The following is a 13,465-nucleotide window of genomic DNA, read 5'->3' on the forward strand; positions in this document are numbered from 1 at the left end:
TCTGTCCCAATTTATATGACTTACTTTTCTTTTTAGTCAGTCCCAAAAAGAATGACACATTTCTATTTTAAGTAACAATTTGCCTATAAAATGTCTTTTTTACCCTTAATGAAATGATTTACAACCACACAAATTTCTATCATTCATTTTGGACCACAAGTTTTAAAAGTCTTTTCATTTTTCTTAAAGTTTGTGCCAAATCAAAGTACATCATATAAAATGGGACGGAGGGAGTAATAAAACTCTCTTGATTTTCTAAATTTGACAAGCGACTGAAACACCTACTTTGGTATTGGAGCCAAGTAATATAAACAGATGGAGTACTTGTTCCAAGAAGTTAATATCTCAGATGGTCACTCAACTTTCAATAATTCTCTTAGAAAGTCACTCAACTTAGAGTAGTTTACTTGGAAAGTTACTCAATTTTGTTTAATAACTCAAAAGTCACTTAATTATAAGTGTTTCATTAAGAAAGTCACTCAACTATTGATATTTTACGTAGAAAGTCACTCAACTAATTTAAATGTTTTTAAATTAAATTTTGTTAAAATACAATTTTTGTTTTAAGCTTATTTTAAAAAATTAATAAGATGCTCATTTTAATTATTTTATTAAATTTTTTAAAATATATTTTTTGTTTTAAACTATTTTTTTTAAAAAAATAATAAGATTGCTACAGTTTTTTTTTTTTGGATTACTTCTCAACTTCTTGATTCCAACATTTTTTAATTAGTTCCAGTTAGACAATGCTGGAATAGTAAAGAGATTTTTTTTTTTTTTGTCAATCGCTATGATACATTTTTCAGAAGAAAAATATAATTAAATAATTAGAGTGGGTCGATAAGATAATTAAAACAGATATTTTATTTTAACAAAATTTAATGAAAAAAATGGGTGACTTTATAAATGAAATATTAATAATTGAGTGACTTTCTAAGTGAAATACCAATAGTTGAGTGACTTTTGAGTAATAAAATAAAGTTGAGTGACTCTCTAAGTGAACAAGCCTAAGCTGAGTGACTTTCTAAGTGAAGTATTCAAAGTTGAGTGACCATATGAGAATCATTGTATTGTTACCCCACATTGGAAGTGCTATAAAGTTTAAACCAACGTCAAGTATAAATTTTATTTTGTGGTCAGTCTGCAACCAAAGAAAGTGAGTGTGTGCACTGTATTGAATAAAACTGATGTCTTAGATTTGTATGAAATGTGCAGTCTGTGAAATCCGAAGGTAGGCTTATCTATTACCATGTGGCGGATGAAAATGGAAATGTGAATGATTCAGCGGAAGGGCCTTCTTTACAGTTCAAAGGGCATGGACTAGAGGAACTGACTCGAAAGTTGGAAGAAGAAACAGGGCTAGAGAAGATTATTGTTTGTTCGCGTAACAAATTCAATGGGAATTTATATCCTCTCCGTTTAGCATTACCTCCAAACAATGCAACTATGCATGTTGTTGTAATGCCTGCATCGTCTAAAGGTCAGTATACTTATTCCTCTTTTGAAGAATGTACAATCACCTGGAAAACTTTTGCAAATAGCATGAGACACATGGTTTTTTAAAACAGAAATGTGATTCAACAATGACAATTGTGTTGTAAGTTTGTTACTTGGTGTTTTCATACATGATAACAAGTCTATGAAAGAACTAGTCTTTTCATTTGGATTTAACATTACTAATATTTGATCGTTCGTCTATGAGTATTATGTAATGCAGCCAGATTCTATTACTAATATATTTGCTGATCGTTCGTTTATAAGGTACTATAACTCTCTGTGGTAAGGGACAGTCATTAGGCCTTTAGTCTATTTGAATAAAATGTGTGCATAAGTTAGGACGGAAAGTACTATAATCGAGGAACCATAGATCAAAACAAACATCAAGAGTTGGTTGTTCTCTTGTCTAAACTAAAGTTCGTCTTTTGTTTGCCCAAAAGAAGTAGTCCTCAAGTGAATCTTTTTGACTATCTTTAGTGTATAGATCTAATCTAGGAGACTCCTTGCTTTGACCTCTGTCTGTTGGTGTTTTCTTCTGTGGTTTTGTAACCCTGCATCTTGTTTCATGAATGGCATTGTGCTGCTGGATAGTGGCAAGAGAGCTGACGGCAGATGTTCTTACATCCAAATGGTCGGTGTTGAAGACTCTATCGTGAAACATTTTGCTTGCCAACAAGAAAGTAATTCAAAATCTTCTCCAGAACCAGAGGCGGATTCAAGATTTGAAGTTTATAGGTTCATATGTACCCTCAAGTTAATATAAAATAATAATTGGGTTCATAGTCAAATGTTTAGTTGATTTTGTAATACATATAATACACGAACAAAAGCTATTGTGTTTACGTGAACTAGTAGACAACACTCTAGATCAGTTCCTGCCGGACTGTAGGCATTTCTTTCTTCTTTTGGTATATATTAAGTGAATGTAATGCAACCAAGAGACGCAGATTCCAGTTGAGAGCATTATTTATTTGTTGAGAGTTGACAAATGCAACTTTCTTTGACTGTAAATTTTGGTTACATATCAAGTTGAAATATCCAATTCCTTGCAATATGTCGTTATGATTTTCTGTTACTTTCTTGGTATTCGGTTCGAATTGGAGTGGGACAATTCCAAATTCGCGCCGCAAGGATTTGGGGTTGATAATCTTGATGTACAAAACAAGGGATGCAATACTAGTATTTTAGTAGTACTCTCTCCAAACAGCCTTTTCTTTTGTTGCTTCAAACCTATCAGTGTCTCCAATACACTGACTCTATTAATTCGATTTCACACCATAAAAATGACCTCATTGTCAGGATTTTAAGCTTTGTATTTCTTTATTCTCCGGACTCGAGCACGAAACATTGCTTCTCTACTCTAAAATAAAATTCATCACTGAAGTTCTCGTAACAAAATATAACTAACATATCATTAGGCATATTAATAAAATAAAACATCTTAAACAGCCAGCCTAGCAATTCTTCTAACAATTGAGACAAGAAACACAGTGATAATACAAAATGTTACCTTTTTAAAAATTACTAATCAAATGAATTTTATAAATAATCATGTTATTATAGATAGAAAGTTTAGTTTTCATACATTGCTATAACTTAAATTTCATCTAATTACTCACTCTATTCATTTTTACTCGTCACATTTGAACTTGACACATCTATTAAGATCATGATTATTTTAGCACACAACCACTATATATTAATTGATGTTTGTATATAACTATGCAGCAATTTAGGTTAATTCTTCAAGATATTTCTAGGTGAAATTGGAAAATGGTTATTTTAGACCACTAATTAAGTTTTATAGTCAATATTTCAAAACAATTTAGTATTAAAATTAGATCATGGTTATTTTAGCACACAACCACTATATATTAATTGATTTTGTATATAACTATGCAGCAATTTAGGTTAATTCTTCAAGATATTTCTAGGTGATTTTAGACCACTAATTAAGTTTTATAGTCAATATTTCAAAACAATTTAGTATTAAGTTTTTTTTTATATGCAAAAATATCACTAGTTAAAATACGAAAAAAAAAAAAAACTAAAAAAACTTTTACTTTATCAGTTTGCATTCCACAAAACGTTCCTAAAATTCGAACGGATGAATGTTTGAATTCTTTCATTCAATGAATTTGCTACCGCAGCGATTCATTTTTCGTTTTGGATTTGCCTCTCAAACTTTAACTTTCAAAGGAAAATATCCATGCTCAATCCCTAGCCATGGAAGAAGAAAATTCAGTGCAACTACTCTCTCCTCAGCTACTCCAAAGGTAACATTTAAAGTAATGTACAGAGAATTTAACTATTTTTCTGCAAATTTTGGTAATATATGTGTTTTTGGTAAAGTAGTCAGGTGAAGAGCTTTTGTTGGTAGTAGGGGGCGGAGCAGCTGGAATTTACGGTGCTATAAGGGCTAAGACTCTCGCGCCGAATCTTAAAGTTGTTGTTATTGAAAAAGCGAAACCTTTATCAAAGGTAATTGATACAATATTCTCAAAGTGGAGAATATTAATTTTGTGTTTGTAATGTGGAAAGTTTTGTTCTTTTGTTTTGGTAGGTCAAAATTTCTGGAGGAGGTCGCTGCAATGTGACTAATGGGCATTGTCCTGACAACAAGGTAAAATTCTCTTTGCAATTTAAAGATATGTTCTATGCTTAGTAAGTTGTAGAATTGGTGCCCAAAGCTTGATGTTCTTAGATTATGACACTTCTGGAAGAGTGACTTTTATTTATCTGTAATTTTTGGAATTCAGAAAATACTGCAAATTATACCTTAGGGATTTGAAGATAAGTACCTTTTAGCCTAGTTTGCACATGAAAAATCGAAGATACAAATAAATAATTGAGTTAAAATAGTATTTTTTTTGTTTGATGTCTCAACTCCCTCAGTCCACATTTTGCATTCCTTTATACTGATTGAGTAGGATGTTTGTCTGTAGGCTATAGTTTATTAGAGTTATAAAATCAACTTAAATAACTGAGCCAAGAGTACAAGTATGTTTGTGTTCTTTTCTTTTTTCTTTCCTAAAAGGTGCTCATAGTCGAGTATCATTTTCAACTTCAGAGATGTGGTGTTTTAGCAGCAAATAAGTCAAGCTCAACCGAAACCAAACTCGTTTGCAGATTTTGGCTGAACAGTATCCAAGGGGTCATAAGGAATTTAAAGGCTCCTTTTTCCATACTCATGGTCCAATGGATACAATGTCCTGGTTCTCTGATCATGGTGTTGTGTTAAAAGTAATCTCCGAGACTACCTTTTTTATGTTTCTTTTCTTCTTGTTGATGTTAACGTGTAGTTCTGCTGATTTTGCCTCAGATAGAGGAAGATGGAAGGGTCTTTCCCGCCAGTGATAGTTCATCTACTATAATTGATTGTCTCATGTCTGAGGCAAAGAGGAGTGGAGGTAGATAAACTATTCTATCACAATTTTATTTTATATTTTGTCATAGTTATTTGGGAGCATGTATGGTTGCATAAGCTTTTACTTCTATTCACATTATACTCCTTGTACATTCATATGCTTAGAAGTTCTCCAGGGGCAAGGGTGCCTATATCTATTATCTAAATTGTCTGTTTGAATAGCTTTGGACTTTCTACTCTTGTAAGGTCACACTTCCCTGAAAGCAAAAGTTTTCTGTTAGCTCGTGTGTGTTTGCATACACTTCTCTACACGTACACGGACACTTGCTTATACAGAATTTACCGGTCAACTTGAAGCCAGCTTATACAGAATTTACCGGTCAACTTGAAGCCAAGTATATGCCAAGAACATCTTGGAATTTGAGACATGTGATCCTTCAATTTTCTTTCTTATTGTAAAATATGGGAGACCGGAGATAGAGTGACAAGTTAAACAAATTGGAATAAGGAAAGATGAACCTCATCTCTATTCAAACTATACAAATATTAGCCCAATATTATCCCCTTTGTAATCAAACAACAACATACCCGATATAATCCCACAAGGTGGGGTCGAGGGAGGATAGAGTGTACGCTGACCTTACCCCTACCTTGTGAGGTTAGGGATACACTATACCCTTTGTAATCATTCTACTTAAAGGATCCACTACCAAGATGTTTATGAAATTGTTTCAGGGTTAGAACTACTATAGATCAAGGCTAGATGTTGAATAATCATGATGCTAACTGACTACGTTAAACTTGGCTATTTAAACAAAGAAACTATTCGGAAACATGATGCTCATCTATTTACTCTGCAAAACTATTAACCCAACAGTCTACCCTTTGTAATCATTCTGCCTAAAGCATTCAGTGCCAAGATGTGTATGAAATTGTTTCAGGGTTAAAACTACTATAGACCAAGGTTAGATGTTGAACAATCATGAAGTTAAGGTCCATGTTAAGACTCCATGCACCCGGTGCATACTTATAGTATGTTACCTTCTTTAGTTGAAGTTTTCTCAATTATCCTCAAGTGTATCTATTCTGTTTCAATCACCAGTTTGACATGGAAAAGTTCTGCCTTAAACTAAAATAGCAATATTTTGAAAGTCTCCTGCATTTTTATGCATTTTCTGTGTAGTTTACTTCATAGTTGTGATGATAAACAAGTTATATCAACCAAAATGTGCAACTTACAAATGACATATTTCATGGGCTATACCCAAAAGCAGATCGCTGAATATTGTGAAGGAAATATACTCCTAATCTGAAGTTCTGAACAGCTCTGCACTATCAGCCTTCTATATTTCTTTGACGTTAAACTTAAATTGCTCTATCATCTACACTTGCGAGTTAAAATATTAAATATCTGCCTAGTTATGCTGTACCATGAATCCAAATACCCTCATGCTAAGCAAAAGGATCAAATTTAAAATTTCTTTCATTTCTCAAAAAAAGAAAAGAAAAAGGAGAGAATGTTCAGACCAGAAGATCTCAGAATGTTTAGGCTTGCACATCCTTAGCTATGAATCTTGAGCAGTTAGATTACGTATTTGTAATTTGTGAGGTATTCCGTTTCCTTTTTCCCTATCAAAATGCTGATATGCCAGTTCCTTATTTAGTCTTGTTGCAGACTGGAAAAGTTGTTACTAGTGCTTCTTCCACTGCTGATGGAAAGTTTGCCATCAAGCTTGAGAAACGTAGCCTTGATTATGTGGAGCATGTTGAAGCTGATTATCTACTTATTGCTAGTGGGAGTAGTAAGCAGGTCAGTTTGGTAATGAGTTAGAAGCACTTTTTGCATCTATTCCTTCACTTCATTTCAATCTTTTCCTGTTCAGGGTTATAATCTTGCCACTCAACTTGGTCATTCAATTTTGGAACCTGTTCCAAGCCTGTTCACTTTCAAGATTGATGACTTGAAGTTAGCAGAACTGTCTGGTGTAGGTTTCTTTACCATTTGCAGCCAATTGAGTGAAATCAGTCTTTGAGGTGTTTGGCTGCTCCTCCTTATGTTTTATATCACATCAATGAAGATATAGCTTGTTACTTATGTGTTGTCAATAGTTCCTTCTTTCCTGAATCATGAATATACTTGGGGAGATGATTTATATGTCTCGTAAGTATTTTTTTTAATAATTTTTTTGGATTCAGATCCTATTGGTTTTCAAATAGTAGTATTAAGGATGACCTACCTCTGATTGTCAGTCAACTATCTGCACTGATAATTGATTCTTTCCTCTATTCTAGCATTTAATATGTCTTATGAGACAGCTAGTTCCTTTTGACTTCTACCAGTGCTACCTTGCATGCTTCAAATTTCTATGTTCTGTAAGTACTGATCTAGTTCTTCTCCGGAATATGTGTGAAGCTATATAAAAATATGCGTCTTGTCTCCCCTGTAAAATCACCTTTATTAAATTTTAGGCGATTCTTTGGTGTTATATATATTCTGGGACAATGTGCACTGATTGTACCTTTTCGTCTAAAGACATAGTGATCTTTGATTTATTCCTTAACAGAGTTTCCTTTAAATTATGTATATTTTAACTAGTTCATTTTTATTTTGTTTTGCTTGAAATTTATATTAAAGTGAACATCATATTATACTCCATCCTTTTCAATTTGTTTGTCTTAGCTTAACTTGACACTGTGTTTAAAAAAGTAAAGAAGACTTTTGAATCTTGAGGTCTTAAACTAAATATATGTATAGTGTACCAAAATGTCTTAAACCTGCCATGCGGGATGTTGAAATTCAAGAGTTGCCAAATTAGGAAAGAGGCTTCTTTCTGAAACGGCCTAAAAAGGAAATTAACACAAACAGATTGAAAAATAGGAAGTAAATAACAAACACCATTTGCAATTTTGTGTTGATTATTAAAACAATTGTGACATACTTATCACACCTTTGAGTACGTGAATATATTCATTCCTATGACTGACAGTAACCATTTTGCTTGTCATCCATAGGTAACATTCCCAAAAGTAAAAGCAAAATTACAGTTGGGAGGCATCCAGAAGAAAATACCACAGCTTACTCAGGTATGCACTTCTGATTGGTTGCATTTCTTGGATAGTATCTGTACTGCAGAACAATAATACTATCTTTTAGGTAGGACCCATGCTCGTAACCCACTGGGGACTCAGTGGGCCTGTGGTTCTTAGGCTATCTGCTTGGGGGGCACGTTATCTATCCAGTTCAGACTATAAGGGTAAAAAATGTCTTCCTTTTTCTGTTTTTGTCATTTTCTCTTTACCACAACCTTTTCTCTTGCTAAGTTTAGTTGCAAACACATCCAGGTACGCTTTGTGTGGATTTTACTCCTGACCTCCATATTGAAGATCTAAAGTCTGCACTCACTCGTCACAAGAGTCAATTTTTGGTAATACATTCGATGACCTGAATTGAAGCTAAAGGCTTTGATTCCATATAAACAGTTTTGTCAAATATGGGAAATGTCTGGAGAGAAAATAGAAAGCTGTCCTCCATGAGAAGAGAACTACTTTTATCAAAAAAAAAAAAACAGAAGGGAAAGAAAGATACAGGAACTAATACTTAAAATTACATAAAACATTTGCATTGTAGATTGAGCAACTGTATCCATGGATCCTTCATTTGTTTTGAAGTACGTGTGATGTGAGCGGTTATGGGTTCATGTGAAATACATAGCAAAAAAAGGTGAATATATCTCTACCCAGTACTCACACACACCCATATAAGATATTTTCCATGGCCCATATAAGATAGTTGAGCAGCAATAGATAGTTCTACTAATTTATTGAACCACATAAACAGATTGTATGAGATGTACTCATGCTTAGGGTTCTTTAACTATTGATCAATCTTATCAAAAGAAAAAGGTTCTGAAACTATTGATAGTTGTCTCCTGTAAATAATATCTCATCATGACAAGAAAGCATATGATTTCTGATTTGTCTAGGATCTCACTTCACCACTTTCCTTATTGTTCTCTTCAATGCAGAAGCAGAAGGTGCTGAATTCTTATCCTTCTGAACTTGCGGTTGTGAAAAGATTTTGGAAGTATATATTAGATCGTGAGGTAAAAATGTTTACTTCAGTTGCAAGGATATTTTTGGGCTTCTACATAAAAATATCTTCTCAGAATGTTTGATGTCCACTTCTATTTTTTTAAATTTCCTTTTCGAGTAATGCAGGGCATATGTGGAGACATGCTGTGGTCCTCCATTTCCAATAATTTGTTAATTTCTGTCGCTGCTTTGTTAAAAGATTGTGCATTTAGCGTGAAGGGAAAGGTATCATGGCTCTTCCCATTTCTCAGACTCATTTCTGCTTTTGATGTCATTACTTTGATTGAAAAGAAACTTTCTGTTGCATTCTTTTTGGGGTAATGAAGGGCCAATTTAAGGATGAGTTTGTCACAGCTGGAGGTGTTCCACTTTCAGAGGTGCTCCCTTTTCTTTTCTTCCCGCCTATATGCTTCCCAATGCGCCAATCCGAAGACCCTTTCAATTTAGCTAAATTAGTTTCTGAGAGTTGCAATCTATTTCTTCAAACAGATCTACCTTGATACGATGGGGAGCAGGATCCATCCACATCTCTACTTTGCTGGAGAGGTTGTCTAACTAATGCCTGTGGTTTACTTTTCTTGCTTCAGGTGCAAATGTAGGACACAGTTTATGGCTTAAAATATTTGTTTCTGATTCTTTGATAATCCTGTAGGTACTCAATGTTGATGGTATTACTGGTGGCTTCAATTTCCAGGTAATGTGAGCTTGATCTGAATCCACAGGGTAGAATTAACAAGAAAAGCATCATGTTCTCTTTATTTTATACTTAATGTATATGCACATATATATCTATAAGTCTGATGGGTATACTACAAAGAGAAGTCTATTTTTATTGTTTGTGTGAACAATCTGTTCAGCCAAAACCGTTACTTATCTTATAATCATATTACTATTTGGTGTATCATTCAGAAACTGAAGAAGTGTAGGTAGCAAATAAAATTGGAATGCAATGGGTCCAAATGAAAAGAGAAAAAGTGAGGGTTCATATAGCCTATTACAACTATCTTAGGATTGAGGAATAGCGCGCTGTTATTGTATCAATTCCATAACACACCAAAAATAAATCATTTTGCTGATGTAGTTGGTGGATAGTCAAAGTGTGCTGTAGTCAGTTTACTTCGAGATAAATACAGTAGGAATCCTTGTAAAAGTAAAGTCATGGTCAACCTACTTTAAACAACTATATTGGTGCTCATCTTTTCCGCATCTTCATATAAACCCGTAGACTGGAAATGCCATTTTGTAGAGACTTTGTACTTTCAAATTGGTTGTCATCGTCATTGACTTAAGAAATTCGTTTTAAGTTTTCTTTGTTAACTTATATAAAAAAAATTGGGTTTTTATCTTTTTGTAATTCCAGTTTCCCCATGATGTTTAGTCCTACTAGACATAAAACATGAAGATTTTTCTTGGACTCTTTACACTTAGAGCAGTGATGATCTGTGCCCCTTTGTATATTCCTTTACAACACTTTATTGTTGCTTGAGTTTCAATGAGGTAGCCTTTAACAATAAAAAAAGAAAAAGAAAAGAACATGATAGAGATTTTTCCTTGTCAAAAAGACTTGATAGACAACCTTAAGTTAATCTCTTAGGAAAATAACAGACTAAATATGTTGTATTAGAAGGAAGTTGTACTGACATTAATTTGACCTATTAGGGTACTTATAAATAATTGGTTGGATAGTTGTTTTCTGCTAAAAATGACTTATTTTGATATTTGATGTTATATCGTGTAATTTACTAATGATTACCCTACACGATATTACCTTTCTCTAAGATTCTTTATCGAACTATTTTGCAATTTCATTTAGCAAAGTTTTGATACAGCAATTCTATATTGTAAATTTAATTTTTGATGTATGACCTATTTTATTTGTTGTAAATGTCTTTGTTCAATGAGATTATCTTTAGTGTTGAGCCCCTCTATATAGTCAAACATGTGTCCCGATGGATTTGTGATTGATATTCTAGCAAATGTAAAACCAGACACTGATAAATCTGATATCTCAGTTCTTAACGATGATATGCTGTCTTGCTCCTACTTTACCCATGTGTCTTGTTTCCTATGTTCATTTTCTATTCCTTCTCTTTATATATATTGGGATTTCAGCTGGCTACTTTCTTCATCTGATTGTTTAGCACTCGGCCAACTGTGCAGAATGCTTGGACAGGGGGATACATTGCAGGAACAAGTATCGGTAACCTTGCTGTAGATGAGAGAGTATATCAGTAAGTTATGCAGTAATTTGGAGATATTGAAGAGCTGATGAAGTTTTTTGAAATAGTGATTCTCCTAGTTATGTCAACTCTTTTTTTTTTCAAAAGGGAAAAGGTAAGTGTATCAGAAGACTTGTGTATAAGTTCAGGTAGTAAAATCTCTTCGGAATGAATGAGAATAGTTACTGATAGCATGAATTCTCGCCTTGCATCAGTGACCTATTTTACAATAGATCTTCATTTTTATATCTAAAAGATCTGCAGAAGTCATTTTTTTTTTCCTATTCAATTTGTAAGTGACCAGAAAAGATCATTTTGTCGTGACGCTATATATATGTTGCTTGAATATTTCATTGGCTTGATGTAATTGTGCCAAACGGTTGAATAATACCATGTGAAATGCTATTAAGAGCTTTTAAGTTTCCAGGAAACCTCATTGACCAAGTTAATAAAGAAATTTTCCTGACTGTGATTGCACCTAGAGGTGTCAAAAATGAACCCAATTATAGGTAACCCGTCTAACCCGCCCAAAATTTTAAGGGTTGGGTTCAAGATAATTAGAATTGGGTTCAATCTCAATCCATTCAAGTCCTAACCCATTTTAAGAGAATCCTCAATTGAGCTCAATTTAATTTTCAATTTCAACCCGTTTTAAAATTCTTTATTTGCATTGATGTAAATTGTAATATATATTCCTATATTGAAGGTATGAATTATTATCTATTTATATCTTTTAGAATTTATATACCATTTGCAACTTTTTTTTTCAAATTTTCTTGAGTTAAAATTATAAAATTGTGGCTATAAAACTTAAATAATAATATATTAAAATTATTGAGATTAAGCGGGTCAAATTGGGCGGATTAAGACCCAACCCATTTTTAAGCCCATTTGAGCCCAACCCAATCGAGCCCAAAGTAAACTTAGGCGGGTTAGAGTCCAACTCAATTTCTATTTCAACCCCTTTTAATATGGGGAACTTTCACATATAGCCACTCAAAAATAGTCTAATTACTCTCCATAGCTATAGTTTGATAATTACAATTCGTAGCTACATGTTATATGGAGGAGAGAGGCGAGCGAGACTGGGAGAGAGAGGAGAGAGGCGAGAGAGAGGGGGCAAAGAGTGGAGAAAGGTGAATTGTATATGTATATAGGTTAGATAATTGTATATTATACATATATATTTGTATATATGGCAAGAGAGATTGGGAGAGGGAGGAGAGAGGCGAGCGAGATTGGGAGAGGGAGGAGAGAGGCGAGAGAGAGAGGGCAGAGAGGGGGAGAGAGGTGAATTGTATATGTATAGATGTTAGATAATTGTATATTATACATATGCAATTGTATATATAGCAAGCGAGATTGGGAGAGGGAGGAGAGAGGCGAGCGAGAGTGGGAGAGAGAGGAGGGAGGCGAGCAAGAGAGGGCAGAGAGTGGGAGAGAGGTGAATTGTATATGTATATATGTTAGATAATTGTATATTATACCTATGCAATTGTATATATAGCAAGCGAGATTAGGAGAGGGAGGAGAGAGGTGAGTGAGATTGGGAGAGAGAGGAGAGAGGCGAGCGAGAGAGGGCAGAGAGTGGGAGAGAGGTGAATTGTATATGTATATAGGTTAGATAATTGTATATTATACATATGTATTTGTATATTCTGACGAATTATACATATACAAACATGACTAATTATACAAACTTGAAGCCAGCCTGCGTAATTAATGTATAATGTTAGTCGTGAGTGGTAATTATAGCAAACTATAGCTATGATGAGTAATTAAGTAGTATAAGTTTGCTTAACCGCGTAATTTTCCCTTTTAATATTTCCAATTTCAATCCAACCCGCCCATTTGACCAAGTTAATAAAGAAATTTTCCGGACTGTGATTGCACCTATTAATATTCCTCAAAATAAAATTATGGATACGTAATTGCAACACAATTTTCAGTTACGTGCTGAGTTTCTTGTTGAATATTCTCCAAATTGGTTTTGTTTGATTTTTCAAAATGTTGAAAAGTACATGGAGTTTTTGGGTGTGTTTGGTATGAAGGAAATGTTTTCCTAGAAAATGTTTTCGTGGAAAATAAGTAGATTTTTGACTTATTTTTTCATGTTTGGTTGATGAGTAGAAAATATTTTTCGAAAAAGATTTTCTAGTGTTTGAATATTTATGAATGAAAATTATTTTTGAGAAAATATCTCTTTTTTTTTTTTTTTACTAAAGAGTAGAAAATAATTTTTGAATTGAAATTGAAAATATTTTTTAAAAATAAACTTAAATTTTTTTTT

The 13,465-nt window shown here is 33.4% G+C and overlaps 4 protein-coding genes across 4 annotated transcripts in view; all 4 read left to right on the forward strand.

Annotated features, from left to right (window-relative positions):
- Window positions 1–2,480, forward strand: part of LOC125848011 (uncharacterized) — a 4,992-nt gene extending 2,512 nt beyond the window's left edge. Inside the window, exons 2-3 of the mRNA XM_049527782.1 lie at window positions 1,216–1,480; window positions 2,089–2,480. Coding sequence (XP_049383739.1) covers window positions 1,216–1,480; window positions 2,089–2,153 — 330 coding nt within the window. The 3' untranslated portion in view covers window positions 2,154–2,480. The remainder of the gene's footprint in view (window positions 1–1,215; window positions 1,481–2,088) is intronic.
- LOC125848021 (pectate lyase-like) overlaps window positions 1–13,465 on the forward strand; it is a 159,425-nt gene that overhangs the window by 101,932 nt on the left and 44,028 nt on the right. The gene's annotated exons all lie outside the window — the stretch shown is intronic.
- On the forward strand, window positions 3,542–11,366 carry LOC125848002 (uncharacterized). The gene is made up of 16 exons (XM_049527776.1): window positions 3,542–3,773; window positions 3,853–3,978; window positions 4,061–4,120; window positions 4,627–4,740; window positions 4,820–4,907; window positions 6,529–6,674; window positions 6,748–6,849; window positions 7,877–7,948; window positions 8,019–8,118; window positions 8,207–8,289; window positions 8,890–8,967; window positions 9,083–9,181; window positions 9,283–9,333; window positions 9,446–9,502; window positions 9,609–9,650; window positions 11,117–11,366. Exons 1-16 carry the CDS (start codon window positions 3,609–3,611, stop codon window positions 11,189–11,191), a joined length of 1,458 nt encoding a protein of 485 aa, XP_049383733.1. The 5' UTR covers window positions 3,542–3,608; the 3' UTR covers window positions 11,192–11,366.
- The window catches only part of LOC125848016 (ubiquitin-conjugating enzyme E2 2-like), a 125,201-nt gene continuing 124,858 nt past the window's right edge, over window positions 13,123–13,465 (forward strand). Inside the window, exon 1 of the mRNA XM_049527791.1 lies at window positions 13,123–13,128. The gene's annotated coding sequence lies outside the window, so the exon portion shown is untranslated. The remainder of the gene's footprint in view (window positions 13,129–13,465) is intronic.

Source organism: Solanum stenotomum, chromosome 12 (genome assembly GCF_019186545.1).
Source record: "Solanum stenotomum isolate F172 chromosome 12, ASM1918654v1, whole genome shotgun sequence".
Lineage (NCBI taxonomy): Eukaryota > Viridiplantae > Streptophyta > Magnoliopsida > Solanales > Solanaceae > Solanum > Solanum stenotomum.